Below are 19,185 nucleotides of genomic sequence, written 5' to 3'. Positions count from 1 at the left end.
ATTTGTGTAAATTGCCTACCATAACATCACATGCTGACACCTAAGTGCACACCCATACCCAGATTGCAACTCCCAGAAAAGCCTCAGGTGCTAAATGTCATTAGTGTTCAATTCTAAAATAGGGCGTGCAATTTCTAAAGCTGAAAGAAATATTCAGGCATTAGAGGAACACACTCAACATGGAGAACACACCAAGAGTGCCTCTTCATAAATTTTTAAGGCTGTAATGTGAATCTGAGTCATGCAGAAAACAACATAATATTCTATTTCCTGCTTAATCCAATTCAGGGTTACCGGGAGTCAGAGTTCAACCCTGCAGCTTCAATGGCAAGGAAAGAAAGAGTCCGAGATGGGACGCCAGCCAATGCAGGGCACAGTCATGGGGCTAATTTAACAATGACAATAAATCTATCACAGGCATGCTTAGGATGTGGAAAGAACATCAAAGTAGAAAAAAACACAGACATGAGAACACTAAAATAAAATAACATCATGCTGGCCTTTCTGATGTTATTGCTGGCATATCAATAAATGTAATCATCAAACAATACTAGAGACATGCAGATACAGTACGTGTAGAATTGACTTCAACATAAAATATACCAGGTTGTTGTGCAAATATCTTCTTTTGACTGTGATGTTGTAAATGGGGGCCCACAGTTAAGAAGACAAATAAGAAGACAATACAAATAAATAATACAATAATTAATAAATAGATAATAATGCAAGAATAAACTATGTGGTTCGCTTACTTACAACTGCAACCAGACCAGCAGAGGGCAGCCCCCTTGACTTCCAACAGGGCCATGTGTCATGAGCATAGAACCTCAACCCTGTTGGGGTCTGCGACCACCACCAGTGAGCACCTGGACGCTTGCATGGCCCTATTTGGCAGCACTTTTGCCACACCTGGAAGTGCTGCCGGAAGACGCTCGTTGAGCACCTGGACTCCTTCCGGGTGCCCTATAAAAGCAGCCAGTCACCACCACTCAATGGTCAGAATCGGGAGGAAGTGGATGGAGCTCAGGAAAGAGGAATGGAGGTGGAAGGACTGGGTGGACTGAAAGAGAAGGGATTTTGTTGTGCTCTGTGCTTTGCCTTGTGTGTGTTCTGGATTCTGCAACTGTGTAAATAAACCACTTGCTGTGTGGCAATTAGTGTCCTGCTTGTCTGTGTTGGGATTATATATATATTTTGAGAAGCCCAGGGCGTGTACAGCCGCCCTAAATCCCAACATCTATCTATCTATCTATCTATCTATCTATCTATCTATCTATCTATCTATCTATCTATCTATCTATCTATCTATCTATCTATCTATCTATCTATCTATCTATCTATCTATCTATCTATCTATCTGTGTGTGTGTGTATATATGTGTATGTGTGTGTGTGTGTGTATATATATATGTGTATATGTATGTATGTGTGTATATATGTGTGTATACAGTACGTGTGTGTATCCTCTTTAATAAAATCCCTGTGTGCGTCCAGGTGTCCATGTGTGGGTGTCTTCTGGTGAAGTGCGCATGCGCGGTGCTATGCGCGATATTACTGTCAGAGAAAGTTACAGGCGTTTTACGGAAATACAAACCAGTATTACTGCGAGAGGAAATTAAAGGTACACAATACAGTGAGGCATATTACAGCCACATACAAACCAGTATTACTGTCAGAGGAGATTAAAGGCATATTACCGACGTGCATGCCTGTATTACCGCCAGAGAAAATTAAAGGTATATTACGGACGTACAAGCCAGTGGACGTACAAGACAGTATTACTATCACAGAAAATTAAAGACACACAATACACGGCGGCAGCCCACGAAGAACGGTCAGCTTAGCAAGTAAACATCAACAAAAGAAAGGCTGAAAGACAAAGAAAAATACGACCAACAAAAAGAATGAGGTCAAAGTCCCTTGCCATTTAATATAGGCTGTTCCTACTAATGTTTATGCACTACTGTTCTAGCGCCCGTTATCGTAACGGCCTAAATGACTAGTATATGTATATTTGTATATATATGTATATGTATGTATATGTATTGTGGGAAATAGCCCGGACACAGACAGACGGACATCTTTTAAAAGTCCAACACACGTTTATTTACAGTTAATTAAGTGCACAAACCCAGTGCTGCAGCACTAATCACCCCAACAGTCCAGGCCAAAGCCACAGTATGCCTTCAGACCGCCTCCTTCTCTCTTCTCTCAGACCTTGTCTTCTTCCACCCAATTCCAGCCTCGAATGAAGGGAGGTGGCCCATTTTATCCATACCCAGATGTGCTCCAGGTGTGCACTAGCAATCTTCCACCGACATGCCCCAGTGTGCCGGAAGTGCCGGCTGTCTGCCCGGAAGCACTCTGGGTGTTCCCTCTCTTCTGTGGCGGAAGTGGTGGGGTCCAGAGTCCATCAGGCATGGGGACGCTCCCTTGCGGTGACCACGGGCCCCTACAGGGTTGAGCTTCACAGCCCTGTACCCGTGGTCCCCAACACAACCAGGGTGGATGCCCCCTCGTGGTCTGGAGGAGGCGTGAGCCCTCCTCCAGTCCTCTTGGGCGTCCCGGCTGGGTACCACCGCCAGCCGCGTGCCACAGTATGTATACGTATGTATATATATATGTATGTATGTATGTATGTATGTATAAATGTAAAATTCAAAGGATTGCCTGTCTGTCATGCAAAAATTCACAACCCCCTGGGCCTTAAACCTTTATGCTATGATATGCATAACATGACCAAAGAATTGAATTTACATGCTGCCTCAGCCATGAAATTGGGCTTCGGGTCCTTCTTGCAACATTGATGATGGTGAGTTCTGTTGACAGTGATGTTTTTCATCGCAAGTGCCAATCATATGTTCCGGGTGCAACAGAAAGTCTTATGTTCACCAAAGAATTGGAGGTGAGGGCTTCCTGTGATGGGGTTTTGGGTCATTTGCACACAAAGGGGCTGTGTGGCCTGGCAAAATGGCTGACAAAAACACAATGGCTGCTTGAGCATGAAGCATGTCTGTCAGGAAAGGTAAAATGCTGTGTTTCGTGAGAGGCACGTGTGCCACATTTCTTCAAGAACCAGAGGTCCAAGTGTTACATAATAATGTCATGAAAGTCTCAAGATTGTATACTAGGCTGATTGCGACACTATAGGGTATAAGATATAAGGAAAGACTGAAGAATTATGACTTATTTCAGCTTAGGTAAATGGATACTCAGGAAAAATGATAAGAGTTGTCACTTGAAATAGGCTGTATGGGTTTTCCTCCCCTAAACCAACACCCCAAAGTGTTGTGCGAGTGGACCTTGCAATAGATTGTCACCATGTCAAGGGTTAGTTCCTACCTTGAAGCTGATGCTAGACAGATGTACACTGACAAGCTGAATTCTGGACTGGATTAAATGGGTTTGAGAATGTTAAGGTACAGTAGTGTCATATTATGTTATAGTATATTATTTGACATTAAATGATTTGTGTTTTTATAAGCATAACCCTTTTGCCTAGCTGTTATTGCTGAAACAACATTCAAAATACTAAATATTAAATACTAAGGAAAGCAAAAATACTAAGTATTAAATACTAAATACCTACCTGCATATTACACTTTATGTGTCTATTCTGTTTTTATATTTTATGCTGCCTCTGTTACTTATTATCTATCTGCTACTTATTATTTATGTTTATCTATACGTTGGTTTTGTCATTTGGTGTAGACAGCAAAGAAAGAGTTTCATTGTACAGGGAAACGTGTTTCTTTACTGTGCACATGACAATAAACTTTGAACTTGAAATCTTTAACCCGTTGATGAATATAAGGCTGCTTGCCATGTGGTTATGCGTTCTTTTTAAGTCCAAGGTAATGTGCAGTCAGACTTGTGTGATAAAAATTGAAAGTATCAGAGTTTCATTTTCTTTTAAAGGGTTTAAGCATTTTCCACATCAGCATTTTATTCTTAAAAAGTTAACTGGAGTGAGCTTTTCTTGCCAGAACTGAGTTCTAACAACATCGCAATTCATGTAGCAGTTTCTGAGCTGTTAGGAGTGTTGCTCCTGTTACACACAGTCACTCAGTAAAGCCAGGCTTTACACTCGTATTCTTATAGGTTGTATAACTATGAATGTAATATTTTTCACTCTTGTAGCACTGCAGCATTTAACTGTCTTTTTATTTGTAAGCCATATTTGCAAAAAAAAAAAAATTCATTTTGACCTCACTATAATTTCAACTGCGGTGGGTTGGCGCCCTGTCCGGGATTGATTCCTGCCTTGCGCCAGGTGTTGGCTGGGATTGACTCCAGCAGACCCCCGTGACCCTGTAGTTCGGATATAGCCAGTTGGATAATGGATGGATGGATATACTTTAAATTAGTTGAACAGGTTCACATAGATTTGTACATTTTAAGAATTAAATTATTCTGTAAAAGCACCATATGTAGGTTTTGCTTTTGAAGGTGTCATTACAAATCACAAGCTATTCAGTCCTTTTTTTTTTTTTTACAATCCTGAAGTGGTAGGCTGCTGTGCTAAAAAAACACATAATAATACAAGCTATCAAAAAAGTCACTTTCCGAGTATTCAGATGTTCTCCACTTTTGTGTGATTCAATCACTCAATTTCACATGGTTATCTTCAGCTTGTGAAATATTATTAAAGCCATTATGTTTAAAATATGACCTAACATTCAAAGCAGAAATCAGGCTGTGCTTAGTGACAGCACCGTGTCAGTGCATCAGGGAAAATTGCTCTCATTATGCCAATTATTACATACTCCGTGAATGTGATGAGAACTTTGCATCAATTCAAGTGCAGCACTCTGTTCAGACACAGTGATTATTATGCAGGGCATCGCTTGGTAGAGTGAAGACTGAATGCTTTGCAGATTGTGAAAAGACTTTCTTTCTTTGAGTTTTTCTTATTAACTTTTTTTTTCCAACTAAATTGCAGTTGTGTTAATTGCAGCGGAAATATAGCTTACATCTGAGATGATGCAAATGTCAGATCTCGAATGTTGTATCTGAACAGTGAATTTCATCCATGGGTTATTGCATCAGGCTGTATTAAGGGTTTTTAAATCACGTTGTACATTCAAAATATATTTGTATAACTGTGCTGACTTACAACATGAACAAGCTTCAGTTTACAAAAAACAAAGAAACATCTGAATAGCTGACTACACGCTTGTTGACTTAGTAAGGGCCCAGGAGATAAATGAAGAGCACTAACTGAAAAAGTACCTGGGTCAGTCAAAGCTGTCATGACAGATAGATAGATAGATAGATAGATAGATAGATAGATAGATAGATAGATAGATAGATAGATAGATAGATAGATACTTTATTAATCCCAATGGGAAATTCACATTCTCCAGCAGCAACATACTAATACAATAAATAATATTAAATTAAAGATTGATAATAATGCAGGTGAAAACCAGACAATAACTTTGTATAATGTTAAAAATAGAAAAATAAAAGTAGAAAAGTACACATACACATACAGTCATACCAGTATGCAAAAATGTAGCTTTCTGTAGAGTGTTATTGGATTTTTAAAAATTCATTTCACAGCAACAAGTGCTGAGACTCAGCAAGTGCTGAGTCCATTCATGCATTCCTCCATTTTCCAAATTGCTCAGTACAGTTTAATGGTTGCCAGAGGTGCAAACATGCCATCTGAAATTGTTGCAGTTATCCTGTATAAATATCTCTCTGTGCATCTGTCCACTCACTGAAACAATCCCATGCTGCAACAGCAGGAGGAAAGCAAAAACCAGCTTGGTGCCAGTCCACAGTCTTCCACAATTATTAATAATTTTTAAAAACTGTTGTATGCAATTAATATATCCAAAAAATCCTGGGAAAAATAGGCAGAGTCCACTCATGAGGCTCCCAACAGAGAATTAAACCGGGGTCCAGATGCTATTGGGTGACAATAATACCCTGCGTGCCACCATTCTGGGAAAAAGATTTTGATATATTATTTGAAAAAGGGTTGATAATTGTACATAATATATTAGGTATAGTAAAAAAAATACTTCATGTACAAATTCATTTAGAAGAATATACTCAGTGTGAACTTGTAGACAGAGGACAGGAGACATTGTGTGGAGCAGAGAAGAAGAGGAATGAAAGTAGAAAACATTAACCTTGTGATTGTGTCTGATTTATTCCCATACCTAAGTGATCATCTGTTAAAATTATACTTTAGAAAATCTGTCTGCTGCCAAATATCCAAAGTATTCTTCATTATCATATGCCTTTTGAAGATTTTGAAAAGTTTTATACAAAAGTTAATGTTAGTACATTGCCTGCAATGGAACAATCATGTGTTATTCTCTAACACTATGAGTGTTCCTCATACCAGCTGCATGTTTTTCAGAATCTCCAGTGATTGACATTATGCATCATATTTGTGACAAATACAATCGTGTTAATTCTTACATCACTGCAGAATAGCTTGGCCAAAAGTAGTCAACCTCAGAACCTCGTAGAGCCTTGTCTCCCACTCCAGTGCACCTCTCTTGCTCTATAAACTCTTTCAGCCAGTCGGTTGTACACAAACAAAGCATTTTACCAAACACCATCAAATATAGCTAATATATATAAATGAGAGAAAATCTCTAAAATTTTACTGTATACAGTTTTGGTTGAACAGGTTCAGAAGTGGGTGAGTGGGTAGATGATTGTCTCTATGTATAGTTGTTGAGACCTCCATATTGAAGACTCGAAAAACAAATTTGTGGTGTGTGTAACATTTCATTCATTTTTTTTAAAATGTGGAATTAACCTTTACATTTTACACTTTGTACATTTACATAAAAAACACCAAAATAAAGCCAAGGAAGCCAAAGTGTATAAAACATTCTATATACACCTTAATAAATGGACAAGTTTCTGTGTGTCTGTGTATCTTTGTATCCGTCTGATTAACATGTCTCACTCTTTCCAACAGGTGGCACATCACAAACATTTTAGTAATAAAATGCATTGCATTTGACATTCCAACACATGGCACATCAGAAACATTAACACTGCTTTTTACGAATTCCATACGAAATAGCATTTAATAGAGACATATGTATTGCATTTGTCATTTCAACAGATGGCTCACCACAAACATTTGTAGTAATTAATTTTATTACTACAAATATATTTGCGGTGCACCTTCTGTTGGAATGACAAACACAATACATTTTATTATTACATGCATTGCAAAATACATTCCAATAGATGGTGCATTGCACATGCTATATCTGCAGTGTATATTGATTACTTAGATTTCAACCCGTCTTAGACGGGTAGCACAGCTAGTATCCAAAATAAAGCCAATGAGGCCAAAGTATAGAAAAGAACATGTAAGGGAAGGGTACTGGGTATTTAGCAATCCTGGACAGAAAACATACAAGGAAAATAATAAACCTGCAACTCCACTGATTCTGAGTATTCACAGTTGTAGATATAATATACCATAATACAATATACCATAATATGTGGGGTACCTAAAGCACTTTCCCATCAGATTGGTACTTTTATGTTTCCTACTGCTCACTTCTTCACCTTCTCCTTTTCCATTGGTGTACCATCCTCATGTCAGCCCTTGTAGCTAACAGTCCTTCCAGCTTTTGAGATTACTGGCCCTAAGGGAGTTCCTGGAGTCATCCTGTTAGAACTGCTCCTAGCAGCCACAAGGTTACCCGATTATTATAAACGTTAGCATAAAGCCACATTTTATTTGAAAGGTCTCCTTAATGGCTTGGGGATCCTCAATTCCTGGCCTCCCAGGAGTAGTTGACTCATGAGGACCATCATTATTATTGGAGCATAGTGTCCTCAGTTGGTGGTGGCCTAGTGTCACTAGTGTACTTAGTGTCAGGACACAACTCACTAGGGAATATTACAGCTCAACTGTTCTGTCCATGTCAAGTAATCTGCAGTCAGGCTCCCTGTTTATTATAGAGTGTCCACTTACTGGATATAGAAGAAGCAAATGCAGGATCATTGCATGTAGCAACTATCGTCAGTGTTAATATTTTTATTAATTCCTCATTAATATATTTTCTGTATTATTAATATTTTTTCTGTCTGCATTGGTAGTCTATGTTCATTTCAGTGGGAAGAAAAATGACCATCCTATAAATATTTCAAATATGATGGTTTCAGTGTTATTTGTGTATCTGAGTCTAGAGTAACTTTTTGATGACTATAGCAATACAGGTTCAATGTCAAATTTTTTCCACACATTTCACAAGCATTTAGTGAATGTTTGTGTTATATCAGTTGCAAAGTAAATGTTCCTATTATTCCAAATGGTTGCATGTCTTTTTGCTATACCATATATTTGCTTGTGGTAAGGTATAATTAAAACTATCAAGATAAAGAGTGAGAGAACTGATGAAGCCAGGCATGAGTAAAATAAGTAAATGAGTAAAATTGACGTGTACATTAGTGGTCTTCTGTACCCTGTATACAGTGGGGCAAAAAAGTATTTAGTCAGCCACCAATTGTGCAAGTTCTCCCACTTAAAAAGATGAGAGAGGCCTGTAATTTTCATCATAGGTATACCTCAAATATGAGAGACAAAATGAGAAAAAAAAAAATACAGAAAATCACATTGACTGATTTTTGAAGAATTTATTTGCAAATTATGGTGGAAAAAAAGTATTTGGTCAATAACAAAAGTTCATCTCAATACTTTGTTATATACCCTTTGTTGGCAATGACAAAGGTCAAACATTTTCTGTAAGTCTTCACAAGGTTTTCACACACTGTTGCTGGTATTTTGGCCCATTCCTCCATGCAGATCTCCTCTAGAGCAGTGATGTTTTGGGGCTGTCGCTGGGCAACACGGACTTTCAACTCCCTCCAAAGATTTTCTATGGGGTTGAGATCTGGAGACTGGCTAGGCCACTCCAGGACCTTGAAATGCTTCTTACGAAGCCACTCCTTCGTTACCCGGGCGGTGTGTTTGGGATCATTGTCATGCTGAAAGACCCAGCCACGTTTCATCTTCAATGCCCTTGCTGATGGAAGGAGGTTTTCACTCAAAATCTGACTATACATGGCCCCATTCATTCTTTCCTTTACATGGATCAGTCGTCCTGGTCCCTTTGCAGAAAAACAGCCCCAAAGCATGATGTTTCCACCCCCATGCTTTACAGTAGGTATGGTGTTCTTTGGATGCAACTCAGCATTCGTTCTCCTCCAAACACGACGATCCTCTTCTGGATCATCCAAATGCTCTCTAGCAAACTTCAGTCAGGCCTGCACATGTACTGGCTTAAGCAGGGGGACACGTCTGGCACTGTAGGATTTGAGTCCCTGGCGGCATAGTGTGTTACTAATGGTAGCCTTTGTTACTTTGTCCCAGCTCTCTGCAGGTCATTCACTAGGTCCCCCCGTGTGGTTCTGGGATTTTTGCTCACCGTTCTTGTGATCATTTTGACCCCACGGGGTGAGATCTTGCGTGGAGCCCCAGATCGAGGGAGATTATCAGTGGTCTTGTATGTCTTCCATTTTCTAATAATTGCTCCCACAGTTGATTTCTTCACACCAAGCTGCTTACCTATTGCAGATTCAGTCTTCCCAGCCTGGTGCAAGTCTACAATTTTGTTTCTGGTGTCCTTTGACAGCTCTTTGGTCTTGGCCATAGTGGAGTTTGGAGTGTGACTGTTTGAGGTTGTGGACAGGTGTCTTTTATATTGATAACGAGTTCAAACAGGTGCCATTAATACAGGTAACGAGTGGAGGACAGAGGAGCCTCTTACAGAAGAAGTTACAGGTCTGTGAGAGCCAGAAATCTTGCTTGTTTGTAGGGGACCAAATACTTATTTTCCACCATAATTTGCAAATAAATTCTTTAAAAATCAGACAATGTGATTTTCTGGATTTTTTTTTTCTCATTTTGTCTCTCACAGTTGAGGTATACCTATGATGAAAATTACAGGCCTCTCTCATCTTTTTAAGTGGGAGAACTTGCACAATTGGTGGCTGACTAAATACTTTTTTGCCCCACTGTACTAGTGCCACATTCAGGGTCTGGGACTGGGTAGGATATATTCAGAAATGTCTAAAGTCGTTGTATGGTACAATCATGTGCTTATTTTAAAAGCATCAAGTCACACATGTATGATACTACTTGTAGAAACCCAAATCTATATAATGAGCACATTTTACTCTAGTAGCACCACATATGCATCCCACTGTTCTGTTGCTCCTTTGCTTATTAATGCTGCTGTTCTTTGTCCCATCTTTGCCCCTTGCTGGTGGTTTATCTTCAGGTAATGTTTATGTTGCATGAATGTTCCCAGGCTGACAAAAAGGTTTTTCAATCAATTCTAAGAAACACTTTTGCAAAGTGCGAGAGTAGTACAGTTAAGTAGGAAGAGAAACCAGGGAGGGTTTGTAATTTATCACTGAGGTTCAACACTTTATTAATCATCTGGAGTTTAGGTTTTTATCCACAAGTACACTGGGGCATAGACATTGTAGAAGAAGCTGGTCAAGAATAATTTTCTACATCACATTAGGGGTATTTCTTCACAAAGAAAGAAGAGACATATGAAGCACATTACTATACAGTTAGAAGTAGTAGTACTTAGGTGGAGTTTGTCCTTTTTTTTTTTTGTTGGTGGATGGAGATCGAAGTGCTACATTTTTTTTTTTTTGTTCTTTATTTCACCTTATACGATTTCTCGTATTAGAAATTTGTTAGTTTTTGCATACCCCTTGGGGTTAGAGCGCAGGGTCAGCCATTGTACAGTGCCCCTGGAGCAATTACAGGTTAAGGGTCTTGCTCAAGGGCCCAGCAGAGTAGGATCTCTTTTGGCAGTGACGGGGAATCAAACCGGCAACCTTCTGGATACCAGCGCAGATCCTTAGCCTCAGAGCCACCACTCCGCCCATTACATTGGTCTTAAAAGTGAAAGCCTTTATTTATGCTGTTACTAATTAAGCTGTATATTTTTTTATTACTACTAACTTGATTTCAAGATTGTTAATAATTGGATAAGTTTAATCTTTGCATGATGATCTCTGTAGTACAAATATTAATACACTGCGAAAATTGAAAATGTCAACAACTTTAAAAAAATAAAAATTCCAAATTGCCTTAAATGGGAGCACATCAAAAATTAAACAGGTAAGAAATTAAAAGGGACAGAAAGTTGATTGACATCCATTACTTTACCTCCTCAAACAGCACGCTCTACTCTAAAATGTGGGTCTTCTTCTTAGAAATATCCGCCATCTTTTTTTTTTTGTCATGGCTCCATTTACCACCTGCTTTCTCTGCTTCTCTTCAGTTTTTCACCCTGTGTAGCACTCTTTTAAGTAAAATGGTAGAATGCTACTAAAAGGTAACATGAGGTTTCCTAAGTAGATTAAAATATGCCATTAGAAGGCCTGCAGCTTTCTTAAAACACTGTAATGGACAACATGGGTGGACTGATCTGGCAGGGAGGGCAGTGTAGTGGATGGACAGAAGGAGCTGACCTCCCCAAGAGTTCATGCTCAACCGACATGCTGGGTGGCACCATTCCTGGGCCAGTATGCCCTTTCATGTGCCTGCAGGACATACTGGGAGTTGCTGTCCTGTGGGGTTGTCCTGCTGAGCTCTGTGGATGCCAACAGGGGGAGCTGGGGGGAGAGCTGTTCTTACATTTTGTACTGCTGTCTGACATGGGAGTGCTGCCTTCTTGACACCAGAAGTATTTCTGGGTCCGCCACAAATGGGACTGCCTCTGTCCACACAGGGGCCAGAGTTGGGAAAGGAATTATTGTGTAACAAAAAAGGTCATTTTGAATCAAGGAATGTAGTCAGTTTCAGTGTGTTTGTGGTTGATAGGGGGGTGGCCTGTGATACTTTCTAGTGGCCACGGTAGATTTGATTATTTAATCCATGCTGTGTTATTTGAAACAATAAATCCTGCAGGGTAACTAGTAAAGAGTTAAGAGCCTAAATATATTTATGCAGCACCTTTGTAATGAGAGCTATTATAAATAACTAACAATGGCGCTTCTTACTGAAACCAGGTAAACTGTACAGAAAGTCAAAACTTTGTTCTTAAAGAAGACTGGTGCCTGAGAATGATGTTTAGTGAGTTTAGCGCACCTCCCACTTTTTCTGAATATTTGAACTGTAGTGGCTTTGGAGGCGTACTGAAGCAAGTGAGGGGTAAAAAGCTCGCCCCCATACTTGATAATACGAGCCTGATTAGGTGGTAACAAAAGGCAGGGATGATTGTTAGGGAACAGGCTGAATTAACACAATTGATAGAAAAAGATGACCTAAAGGCTAATACAATACGCGTAAAAACTACTTTGCATTGAATGCAATCAGTATTGGCTATTTAGTCTATGATTATGATGGAGTTCACTGGACCTTACTAAGCTCATGAATCATTAAGCTCATTGAAGTATTTGGGAGGTTTTGTGACTTCCTGATATTTGCATTTAGTGGGATCAGCAGGCATTTGTTAGATTAGCTTTGCAAGAAATGAAACCATGGTAACTGAAGTTTATCCACTCACCCTTTTATGTGTTTTTTGCTGAATGTTACTTTTTGTGTAATTTAGCCATATTACTGTATACATATGTCCAGCAATTTGGCCTAATAAATTGTAAGTACAATAGACAGAAATAAATTTTTACTCTACCATCTTTCAGTGCTGCAAATATTGAAATGGTCGTTTGCTTTTTGTCTGAGTAACCTGAATCCGATTATCACTGAGCATGCCTGTCAATATCTGGACTGCAAATGCTGAGGAAAAAAATGGGCATTACAAAAATGTGCCAAATAAGGTGGTGTTTCAAGCCAGTGCAGGAAAGGTTCACTGATTAAAAAAATGAGATGTAATGCAGCTTTAACATTAGAATTGGCAAAGCCTACGCAAAAACTCATAATCCCGGCACACCTGAAATCCATTCGCACCTCTCCGTCAGCGTCTTTTGTGTTGTAAATATGTCAATAAGTACAAGCAGTCTGCTATCCCATCCTCTTACCGCTAAATAATATAATGTATATGTAATTTGGAATACATGCATTTCATGTGTGTTCTGTGTCTACAACAATCTATGTAAACACATTGTTAAAACAGAAATGCTTTTCATGTTTTAGTAATAATTGACAAAATGTAGACATGAACTGTATAATGTGTGAAGCCTGAAGTCCAAATATCAAATAAACACTTTCACAAAAGGTACAAATATAACAAAACAATTGCGCTTTTATTCAAGAATATAACTGCAGAACAAAACCACTATTAAGGTGACATTGACACGTCTTTAACATGACTGCTTTGGAGGTGCAGCGGTAAGAACTGCTGACTCGTAATGAAGACGTTCATGGTTTGATCTCAGACGCTTCCATTTTGAGTAGTGAGCTGCTCTTCTTCTTAATATTCTAGAATAAAAACATACATTTGATCTGAGTCTGTAACAGCTGGTGTAAATTTATGGTACTTGTAAAGGTTAGTGTTTATTTTATTTTTTTATTCAGTTTTATTCTCTCAGTCATGTTCACGCTCACCCCAATTTGACACTGCTGTTTTCAGAAAAAGACATGTTATAGCAGAGGTGAACTCAGACGAGGATGAGGGTTCTACATCAGATATAGAGAACAGAAGCCCTCCCCGCAAGAAGCATTCACTCACATATAAGAACAACGCAGCCGCACCAGGCTGTACACCTCAGACTATAAATATAATGGCAGGTTATGTCACTTGCAGAAATTCTCAAACGATTCTGCACTTATAGGGTGTATTGATAAAGGGGATGAGACAGAGTATTGGAGTCAGGTGCAGAACTATGTTTCTTTGTGCAAAGAGAATTTTCTGCATCTTAACATCAGTAAAACCAAGGAACTGGTTATTGACTTTTGCCCTACCAGAGAGCCTCTATGTTCATTCATTATTCAAGGAGTGGTGGTGGTCCACTCCTACAAGTAGTTGGCGGTCCACATTAACGACAGGTTGGACTGGTCTCGGAACACACAGCAACTATATAAGAAAGGGCAAAGCAGAATATTTTTCTTAGAAGACTGTATTCCTTTAATGTGGGAAATGACATCCTTTACATCTTCCATAACTCTGTGGTGGCCATTGAGATTTTCTACACTATGGTGTGGTGGGCTGGTAATATCACTTCAAGAAAAGCCCACCGAATCAACCAGCTTATTGAAAGGGTAAGTTCAGTTATAGGATGCTCTCTTTGTTCCAATTCCATTATAACCCCGGAGAATTTTGTTTTAATGGATTTTGACTTTATGTCAACTGTTATGTAAGATACCCTATGGCTTTAGTAACCAAAGCAATAAAAATGGCACAACACCTAAAACATTTTATGAAAAGGGGAGATCTTTCAGTATATAAAAAGCGTTTGGTGAACCCGCAGCTAAATTGTTCTAATATATCATCTAGAAAACTAAAGAGTTAACACCGAGGCAGAAATAAAACAAACAGAAGTGTATTTTCTTTAAAATGAAATTGAGTTACTACACTCCTGTTGATCATGTCACTGGACAGTGGTGATATGTTGCATATTGGTGAGATATACGGGTAATACTTTCTCTTGTCTTGTACTTCTGATGCTGCTGCTACTGTCATGACAGTATACCACAGACATTTTTGATTCAGCTTATGGGTAAAACTTCATCTTTCTCAGCCATTATTCTTCTAAATGCAGTTTTTTTTTCATCAAAACTTGCTTGCTTGGTAATCAATTTGAACATTTTTACCTGACAATCGAATCCAGTTCCTCACTTTCATTTGATGCTACATGCATTGAGTGATTGACATCATGGAGTAGATTTATGTTTCTACAAATAAACGACTTCACCATTAAATTCCAGCTTTCCAGATCATTATCTTAGCAGGTGAATTCAACCTTAATTTATGTAAGTAGCGCTTATAGTATGTTTACCGTAATATAATGTTTGAGTCACTGGGCTCATGCATTTAATGTTTTTTTTTTCTCCTATCCTATTTCTAAGTTGTGATATCAATCTTAATTTGAAAGCTGTCATATTTGTGAAATAAGCTTAATGAATTGTACTGCCGTAACATGGCAGCAGTATATATAGCCGTGGTATTATACCTGTCGTACAGTTTAAGTGATTTGCTGACTCGACTAGCTGAAGGATAGATGTCATAATAAAATATCAAGCCACTGCGGGTGTCCCTTCCTCACACGTTCATCAGGATTAGAGTGGACTAGACTTTATAGCTTAAAAGGAAAAGAGGGCCACAAATATACGTAAGACAGTGTCCGCATAACTCAGCTAAGTGCAGATTTACTTTAATACATTCAACTGTGTACAGGTATATGTGAGTGAAGTATTCATTTACAGTGGCATTGAACACAATTTTGCATTTTCTTATATTATGGTGCAACGCCCAGTCTGCCTTCTGTAAAAGAATAAATTGAACTGAGTAGCTGTTGGGAAAGTTTTGTAAAACTAAACTCTGTGTGTAGTATGGAACATTTGAATTGCTCATTTTTATACTTGACCTCATCAGTTTAAATGGACTAATAAGATTATAAAAGTTGCCACATACAGTAACTGTCCCAATATTGACTTAAATGCTGTAGTTCATCACAGTAGGGATGATCTATTTTATGATGTCTGTGTGAATGCAATTAAATATATTAAACTTGAGGGACTTTAGAATATTCAGAACAAAAAAAATCAAATCAGGAGCTTGTCTGTGTCTAAATGTCATCCACAAGTTTGCCTCTCTCTGTTTTTCAGAGGTAGCATTTTTGCAGTAGACCCTTCTGGGGTGCAAGGAGTCCCCAATAACATGAGACCAACACCATCTCCAGGAAGATCAGCAACACCAAGCATACGCAGCTCTGCTTCTGGTACCAGCAGAAGGGTAAGCTTTTAATAAAATTGGTGTAATACAATGCAGAGTAGCAGACAAATGCAAAAGCAAAGCTCAAGGGAGAGTTATTCATTTACAAGTGCTACCTTACTGTTCTAGAGACCAGGATCTGCTACCTGGTCACTTTCTCCATAAACTTTGCAGATTTGCATGTATTTTTCATTTTTTTTATCCCATGTTAGTTTAATTAAAACCTCTAAACTGGTCTGACATGAGTGAACATCGATTAGCGAGTGTACCTTGTAATGGCTGTCTGGACCATTCAGAGTTGACTCCTGGCATGCAGATATTATAACGTCTACTGGCCATAACCTGAAATGGGAGAATTCAGTTTCTGAAAACAGTTGAATAATTTCAACCAAAATGGAGAATGATCTGCACCTTTAGCAACGCGTCAAACATGATGCGGCTTGAAGGAATATGGATGTGTGTGTAAGTGCTCCCTGTGAATAATGTCAGTAGAGACTTTAGAAACTGATGGATGGATAATTCTTTTTATTCAAGTTCTTCAAGTAAAACAACTGAACACATGAAAGTAAAATGTAGATACGCACCTCTGAAGCCGATGAATGTAAACTATAACATACTATTCTTTGTTATGCTGTGTTTGATTTACCTTGGAAGTTGGATGTTGAAGCTGGGAATGATGTTGCTTATGTAGCAGTAAAACATTTGGAAAGCCAATGCAGACACCTTCAGTAAAACCTTTGTTGTGCTTGCTCTTTCGCAATACAGACAACTACTGAAAAATGCTCTGCATGGTATTTTGCACATTCCAAACACTGTAGCAACATGTCGACACATAAAAGTTGGATAGTATTGTGTATACGACTGATTTAATGAATAGAAGAAGGGCTAATAAACAGTATAATAGTATATCTTTCACTTCTGTGAAAATCACGACGTAGCAATCTTGAATTCTGAGGTCGGGGTTGGTAAGGCTCCCCTGCCGTTCAGAGTAGAAAATCTAACTTGTGGTGGAATTTGAATTCAAACTTCATCCAGCCATTTTCCAACCCGCTGAATCCGAACACAGGGTCACGGGGGTCTGCTGGAGCCAATCCCAGCCAACACAGGGCACAAGGCAGGAACCAATCCTGGGCAGGGTGCCAACCCACCACAGGACCCACACACCAAGTACACACTAGGGCCAATTTAGAATCGCCAATCCACCTAACCAGCATGTCTTTGGACTGTGGGAGGAAACCGGAGCGCCCGAAGGAAACCCACGCAGACACGGGGAGAACATGCAAACTCCACGCAGGGAGGACCCGGGAAGCGAACCCAGGTCCCCAGATCTCCCAACTGTGAGGCAGCAGTGCTACCCACTGCGCCACCATGCCGCCCCCTGAATTCAAACTTCCTACTCGAAACTCGGAAATTCCATCTTCCCATTTCAAATGGAATGCAACATATTCAATTTAGAGCATTGTATATGGAGAGATCAGAAGCCACCAAGTAGTTTGTAATCATAAAACGTTGGCATCCATGGCTTCCCACTTCCTCCTATCTTCTGCCCTTCTTTTTACTTCCCAATATTCAAATTCAGACCAATGACTTACCTGATTTCTATCTGGCTTTTTATTTGCTGTGCCTTTATTTATGGGTTTTTCACAGTTCTTGCTATTTAAAAAGATTGTCCTTCATCACTGTGTGATATTAACGTGGACTGGTAAACAAATTCTCTGGTTTACTCTGTTATTTTACTGGAGTGGTGGCTCTGAGGCTAGGGATATGCACTGGCAATCAGAAGGTTGTCGGTTTGAATCCCGTAAATGCCAAAAGGGACTCTGCTCTGTTGGGCCCTTCAGCAAGGCCCTTAACCTGCAATTGCTGAGCGCTTTGAGTAGTGAGAAAAGCACTATATAAATGCAAATAATTATGTTATTATTATTTTACTTTCTAACCTGTGGTGAGTTTCCCAAAATGATGAATCTTAGAAACTAACAGCCATCTTTATGATGTATGTATATATCTTACATGCTGTTATTTTATAATATATATTAAACTACTTTACAAGTAAGTACAATGCCCTGCTTTGTCAAACCTGTCCTTGAAGTTGCCTATAAAAAAAGTATACAGTAAAACAATCAATTGACAATCCTTTCATCATATTGTGATTTTTGTGGTCCTTTGGTGAGATGAAATATAGTTGTGAAAAGTAATGAAGTAAACATAACATTGTAATTTAATAACCAAATAAAACGAAGCACATAAATAAGCGCAAAATTGGACACCTATTTTATCTATGATAAAAATAAGAAATTATGGGTACACCATAAAAGAAAACCATTTTTTGAAGACTGCGGTGGGTTGGCACCCTGCCCAGGATTGGTTCCCTGCCTTGTGCCCTGTGTTGGCTGGGATTGGCTCCAGCAGACCCCCGTGACCCTGTGTTCGGATTCAGCGGGTTGGAAAATGGATGGATGGATGGATTTTTTGAAGAATAGCTTGTGTTTCTTTTAGATGACAACACAATGTCGTCCTTTTCTAAGGAACATGGCAGCATTTTCAAAAGCTAGAAAAAACAAAACTGGGATTGGACAGTGCAGCAAATAGGCCATTACATCACAACTTAACTTTATATTCTCTTTTCAGACATATAGACGTCACCTGGACAGACTGACGGAATTATAAATTATTTCTTTATATGTTTAATTAACATGATCTGTACATTTTCCATGATCCTTAAATTAAGTAAATGAATATACATATATACAGTGGAACCTCGGTTCACGACCATAATTCGTTCCAAACCTCTGGTCGTAAACCGAATTGGTCGTGAACCAAAGCAATTTCCCCCATAGGATTGTATGTAAATACAATTAATCCGTTCCAGACCGTACGAACTGTATGTAAATATATTTTTTAAAATATTTTTAAGCACAAATATAGTTAATTACACCATAGAATGCACAGTGTAATAGTAAACTAATGTAAAAACATTGAATAACACTGACAAACACCCAGGCTCCCTGCTCAGCTGCACGTACAGGCTCGCTCTCAGCTGCACACGCTCTCTCTCTCTCTCTCCCCCTCTCTCTCTCTCTCTCTCTCTCTCTCTCTCCAGCACACGAGCCTGCCTGCTCTCTCTCTCTATCTCTCTTACATTGCAGCAGTTCAGCAGTTCACGTCTGACCGAGAACAATGCAACACGTGCGGAAATCATCAGTGCGCACAAACCGAAAGGGAAACTGGCTTGTTCGTATACCGAGTGTGTGGTCGTGAACCGAGGCAAAAGTTTGCCGAACTTTTTGGTCGTAAACCGAGTTGTACGTGTACCGAGGCGTTCGTGAACCGATGTTCCA

General features: G+C 39.1%; 1 protein-coding gene across 3 annotated transcripts in view; it reads left to right on the top strand.

The window, feature by feature from the left end:
- Positions 1–19,185, top strand: part of sytl5 (synaptotagmin-like 5) — a 464,560-nt gene that overhangs the window by 391,212 nt on the left and 54,163 nt on the right. For all 3 annotated transcript variants that reach the window (XM_051927103.1, XM_051927102.1, XM_051927104.1), the window contains one exon: positions 15,742–15,868. In XM_051927103.1, the coding sequence (XP_051783063.1) occupies positions 15,742–15,868 (127 nt within the window). The remainder of the gene's footprint in view (positions 1–15,741; positions 15,869–19,185) is intronic.

Source organism: Erpetoichthys calabaricus, chromosome 4 (assembly GCF_900747795.2).
Source record: "Erpetoichthys calabaricus chromosome 4, fErpCal1.3, whole genome shotgun sequence".
Classification (NCBI taxonomy): domain Eukaryota; kingdom Metazoa; phylum Chordata; class Cladistia; order Polypteriformes; family Polypteridae; genus Erpetoichthys; species Erpetoichthys calabaricus.
The sequence above is the reverse complement of the archived record's forward strand: the minus strand, read 5'-3'. Positions and strand labels throughout refer to the sequence as shown.